Here is a 5,906-nt window from a genome sequence, read left to right as displayed (position 1 = left end):
CCACCAGATGATTCACCCTTGGGGCCAGGAGGGGAGGTTATCTGTGGGCCCAGAGGCAGGGGGCCTAGTCCCACCCAAGTTTCTGCTGACTCACTGTGTGCCCAGGACCTGGGGCCAAGTCCCCTGAACCTGTTTCCCAGATGTCAGCGAGGGCGGGGGCGTCAGCCATATCGCCCACTTGAAGACCTGAATCTTGAATTCGGTATGAAGCCAGCTAAGCGGAGAGGGTGTCCCGCCTCACTGCAGCAGCCCCCCACCCCGGTTAGTTTTGTGAAAGGAGGCTGGAACGGGGTGCTGTGGGGTGGAGGCTGACCCCAGCAGGGATCCAGAGAGACAGCCTGAAGTCCAGGGAGGGGAGGGAGAAGGTGACGGACAAAGAAGGGGAGGACACTTAGAGCCTCTCACTGAGCCGTTGCATGTTCTTGGCTGCCCCTCAGTTGCCCCATCTGTAAACAGAAACTGCTATAGCTGACATGAGGATGAGACTGGCAAACTGATGTTGGCGTTCTGGTCTCGTGGGGTGGGGTGAGGAGGAGAGGGGACATTTGGGGGATGTGTGGGGAACACTGGGGGCTCACAGAGGAAGCAGATGTCTGGGAAGGCTGCTGAGGGGCCAACAGGGATTGGCAGCATGGAGCTAGCCGGAGGGCTGTTGCAATCCCGCCAGGGTGGTGTCTGTGCTTCTCTTTCACAACCATCCCCCTCACCCCAAGGCTGATACGTGGGTGTGGGGACACGAGGCCAGCCAACCTGGAGTCTGGGGCCAGGGCCACCCTCCCCCAGCGGCTAGGGTTCATTAGCAGTCAAAGGCAGCTGGGATGGGACTTCCCTGGTGGCGCAGTGGTTAAGTAATCCACCTGCCAATGCAGGCGACACGGGTTCGAGCCCTGGTCCGGGAAGACCCCACATGCCGCAGAGCAACTAAACCCGTGCACCACAACTACTGAGCCTGCGCTCTAGAGCCCGTGCTCTGCAACAAGAGAAGCCACTGCAGTGAGAAGCCCACTCACCACAATGAAGAGTAGCCCCCCACGCTGCAACTAGAGATAAGCCTGCGCGCAGCAATCGAGACCCAATGCAGCCATTAATTAATTAATTAATTATTAATATTTAAAAAAAAGAATCACCTTGGGAGTTTTTAAATTTTTTTAAAAAACTGCTGTGTGTTATATGAAAGTTATTATGAGAGTAAATCCTAAGAATTCTCATCACAAAAATTTTTTTTGTATTTCTTTAATTTTGTATCTATATGAAATGATGGATGTTTAATAAACTTGTGATAATCATTTCATGATGTATGTAAGTCAAATCCTTATGCTGTACACCTAAAACTTATACAGTGCTGTATGTCAATTTTAACTCAATACAATTGGAAGAGAAAAAAAGTTAAACAGAGTTACCACATGACCCAGCAACTGCATTTCTAGGTCTCTAATCCCAAAGAACTGCAAACACGTTCACAACAAAAACTTGTACACAACTCTTCATAGCACTATTATTCATAATAGCCAAAAAGTGGAAAATAGCCAAAAAATACCCATCAACTGATGAATGAATAAATAAATCTATACAGTGTTTGTATATCCACCGTATATCTGTATAGGTACAGATACAGTGTATACAGTGGAATATTATTCAGCCGTAAAAAGGAACAAAGCACTGGGAATTCCCTGGTGGTCCAGTGGTTAGGACTCTGAGCTCTCACAGCCGAGGCCCCAGGTTTGATCCCTGGTCTGGGAACTAAAATCACATAAGACTTGCGGCGAGGCCAAAAAAAAAAAAAACGAGAGAGAAAAAAAAGAAAGGGGTATCAGAGCACTGACACACGCTACAACAAGGATGAACCATGAAAACTTCACGCTAAGTGAAAGAAGCCAGTCACAAAAGACCACTTTTTTTAAAAAAAATTTTATTTATTTTTAATTTTTATTTTTGGCTGCATTGGGTCTTCGTTGCTGTGTACTGCCTTTCTCTGGTTGTGTCGAGCAGGGGCTACTCTTCATTGTGGTTCACGGGCTTCTCATTGCAGTGGCTTCTCTTGTTGTGGAGCACGGGCTCTAAGAGCGCGAGCTTCAGTAGTTGTAGCACACGGGCTCAGTAGTTGTGGCACACGGGCTTAGTTGCTCCGAGGCATGTGGGATCTTCCCGGGCCAGGGCTCGAACCCGTGTCCCCTGCATTGGCAGGCGGATTCTTAACCACTGCACCACCAGGGAAGCCCCAAGACCGTGTGTTATATGACTCTATTCATGTGTAATGTCCAGAATCGGGTAATCTATAGAGACAGAAAGCAGATTAGTGGTTGCCCTGCCTTGGGGAGAAGGGGGTGGGAGTGAGGGTTAAAGGGTGTGGGGTTTCCTTTCGGGGTGATGAAATGTTCTGGAATTAGATAGTGGTGATGGTTGCAAACTTTGCAAATATACCAACAATCATTGAATTGTACACCTTCAAAGGGTGACAATTACGGTATGTGAACATCTCAATTTTTTGTTGGTGTTTTTTGGTGTTTTTTGAATATCTCAATTTTTAAAAAATGAATGGAGATCTTCCAGACAAAGGCAGAAAGAAGAGATAAATGAGGGGACATAGCAACCTCTCTTCCACCCCAGACTTCCCTGCCACAACCCAGAGCAGCCAGGGAGGTGAGTGGTGAGGGATCCTGGAAGGGAGGTGGCTGCAGGGATTCAGGGGAGAGGGGATGGGGTCCAGACTGAAGCAGGGACCCTGGCGTGGAGAGAGTGATTCGGGAGTCTGGTGGTGGGACTGATGATCTTGTGGACACAGAGGTGCAGGCTCAGAGATGCTACCTGTCCCCAGACACACATGCTGGGGTCTCAAGGCCCACCGCTCCCAACCCCCAGTCCCAGACCTCTCTGCCCCCACCTCCCAACTGCTGTTGTTTTTGAGCTGCCTCTGAGGTCCACCCTGAACGACCTTCAGCCCATTCCTGCCCTGGATAACAGATGGGCAAACACTGCAAGCAGCAAACAGCTCATGCTGACCTTGGAGCCAGGGCAGGGTCAGAGACCTTTTCCCCCCTCCCCCGGGCCCACCCAACCCTGGCCCAGCTTCAACCTCTTTCTTGCCCTCTAGAATTGGGGTGGGGAGGTGAGGGCAGAGGTCGTTTCTGGCTTAGCTAGCCAGAAACGGCTAGCTAAGTATGAAAGGGCTGGGTTCAGATTCACCACCTGGTGGCTGGGGACCCCCACCCCCACAGCCTCAGTTTCCTTATATGTAAAATGGGAATGAAAAAGATGCCCACTTCATAAGGTCTGACGTTAATTCAGTGAATTAATGCGCTGAAGCCTTGAGGTGGCATCTGATGCGTAGTGAGCGCTCAGGAAGCGCAAGCTTAATAAATAGCAGCTGGCATTGACAGCACGGCTTTGCTGCATGTCTCTTGTTGCTCGAGGCACTTTAGGTAAACGACCTGCTTTACTCTCCTGTGTAGGAACGTAGTCCATGACTCTGGTTCCTGGACGGAGAAACAGGCCCAGAGACATTAAGCAACATACACCAGGTCACACAGCAGGAAGGAGGTGGAGCCAGACTGTGAACCCAACACCATTCTGCTTCTCCTAACACCATGCAAAGTGGGTGTTTCCTTTCTTTTGTTATTATGGTAAAATACATAACATCAAGTTTACCATTTTAACCAACGTTCAGTGGCATTGAGTACACTCACAATCTTGTGCAACCATTACCACGATCCATTTCCAGAATGTTTTCAGCATCCCAAACAGAAACTCCAGGAGATTTTATTTTGCTGATTAGTGTCAGTGAGGAACTCCAGGGAACATTCGTTGAGCAACTACTGTGTGCTAGAGCCCACGCTGGGGCCATTGGAATGGGCAGCATTCTTCTGGAAGCCTCTGGATTTGTCCTGTACAGTCATCCAGGTTGTGGCCAAAGTGGGGTTGTCAGATTCACCACATAAAAATACGGGATGTGGGACTTCCCTGGTAGTCTAGTGGTTAAGAATCCGCCTTCCAATGCAGAGGATGAGGGTTCGATCCCTGGTCGGGGAACTAAGATCCCACGTGCTGCAGGGCAACTAAGCTCGCGTGCCGCCATGAAAGATCCCACGTGCCGCAACTAAGACCCAAGGCAGCCAAAAATTAATAAATAAATATTGAAAAAAATATATAGAATGCCTAGTTAGATTTGAATTTCAGATACACAACAAATAAATAATAGTATAATTCCCAAATATTGCATGGGACATACTTACACTAAAAAAAGATTTATGGGACTTCCCTGGCGGTCCAGTGGTTAGGACTCTGTGCTTCCACTGCAGGGGGCACGGGTTCAATCCCTGGTTGGGGAAATAAGATGCCACATGCTGTGCATGCTCCCCCCCCCCCAATTTTTAAAAATAAATCAATTAATTAAAAAAGATTCATTATTTATCTGACATTCAAATGTCACAGGGCGTCCTGTATTTTATCTGGTAACCTTAGAGCAAGGAATCCAGCCCATGGTTCCCTGGCTAAACTGTGCACCCTGGCTCATGGCTGGGTCCTCTGGGAGAAAAAGGCTCATTTTCTTTCTGTCTGGTGTTTGGCCCAAGCCTGATGTTGACAACCTCTCACTAATCTCTCCCTCACAGGGCCTCACCCAGCCTTCATGTGGACTCTGGGAGGCAGGCACTTACTACCATCCCCATTTTACAGATGAAAACACTGAGCCCAGAGGAGGGAATGTATTTGCCCTGGTCACACAGTGAAGGTGTGTCTGGCCCTGTAGTCCAGTGGCCGACAGATCTCAGAGACAAAAGAAATAATAATAAATAGGTCGGATCTGTGAGCACCTGTGTTGCCAGACTCCACATTAAGAATTTCCCCTAGGGCTTCCCTGGTGGTGCAGTGGTTGAGAGTCCGCCTGCCGATGCAGGGGACACGGGTTTGTGCCCCAGTCCGGGAAGATCCCACATGCCGCGGAGTGGCTGGGCCCGTGAGCCATGGCCGCTGAGCCTGCGCGTCCGTAGCCTGTGCTCCGCAACGGGAGAGGCCACAACAGTGAGAGGCCTGCATACCGCAAAAAAAAAAAAAAAAAAAAGAATTTCCCTTGTTATCACGTCATTTAATTAATGTCCTAAAGTATGGATTGTGGGCCCATTTTATGGAGGAGGGAACTGAGGCCCAAAAGAGGGGCTGTCACACGGGGTGGAGCCAGAATTTGAACCCAGTTCAGCACAGGAGGCTAATCTTCCCCTGTCAGTTTAGGGTGGTGGGAGGGTAGGAAGGAGAAAGGAAGAAGACCAGCAGGGGCGGGCATGGCTCGGATCATCACTGTCACCTGGGCCCCTCTCTATCTGAAGTCCCTGCCAAGGGGCGTGGGGAGGCGGCCAGGGGAGGGCTCTGCTCAGCGCAGCCTCCCCCTCCCCCAGCTCAGAGAGCTGAGCACAGAGGAACAGAGGGACAGAGGCCCCCAGAAATGTTGTTCCCTGGATGCAGGTCCCGGGCCCTGTCCTCCCTCTGCTTCTGCGTCCTGCTCCTGGCCTGTGTCGTGGGTGAGGAGGAGTGGGTGGGTGTGTGGGGACCCCGATGCAGCATGGGGTGTGAGTGTGACTGGCTGTGAGGCGTGCAGATGTGCGTGTGTGTCTGGGAGTGTGTGTCAGGGGCGGCCATGAGTGAACAGTGCACCCGGGGTTGGTACAGATGACAGTGATCATGAATATGCATTTGTGCGTGTGTCAGCAGACGAGTATGCAGTCATGGTAAACATGTTAAGTCTGTGAACATGCATTTATATGCTTGTGCGCACATGGGTGTCTTTAGGGGGTATTTATGCAAAAGATTTGACAGTCTGGGCATGTGGAAGGGAGTCTGTGTGCACTGGTGTGTGAGTATGTCTGGGTTCTGCACATGTATTTAAATTGTATATATATATATATATATATATATAT

General features: G+C 49.8%; 1 protein-coding gene across 1 annotated transcript in view; it reads left to right on the top strand.

Moving 5' to 3' along the window:
• Window positions 1–5,434: 5,434 nt before the first annotated feature.
• Window positions 5,435–5,906, top strand: part of APOC4 (apolipoprotein C4) — a 2,938-nt gene continuing 2,466 nt past the window's right edge. The window contains exon 1 of the mRNA XM_007458682.1: window positions 5,435–5,510. Coding sequence (XP_007458744.1) covers window positions 5,435–5,510 — 76 coding nt within the window. The remainder of the gene's footprint in view (window positions 5,511–5,906) is intronic.

The sequence above is a fragment of the Lipotes vexillifer genome, unplaced genomic scaffold (genome assembly GCF_000442215.2).
Source record: "Lipotes vexillifer unplaced genomic scaffold, Lipotes_vexillifer_v1.1 scaffold371, whole genome shotgun sequence".
Taxonomy (NCBI): Eukaryota; Metazoa; Chordata; class Mammalia; order Artiodactyla; family Lipotidae; genus Lipotes; species Lipotes vexillifer.
The sequence above is the reverse complement of the archived record's forward strand: the minus strand, read 5'-3'. Positions and strand labels throughout refer to the sequence as shown.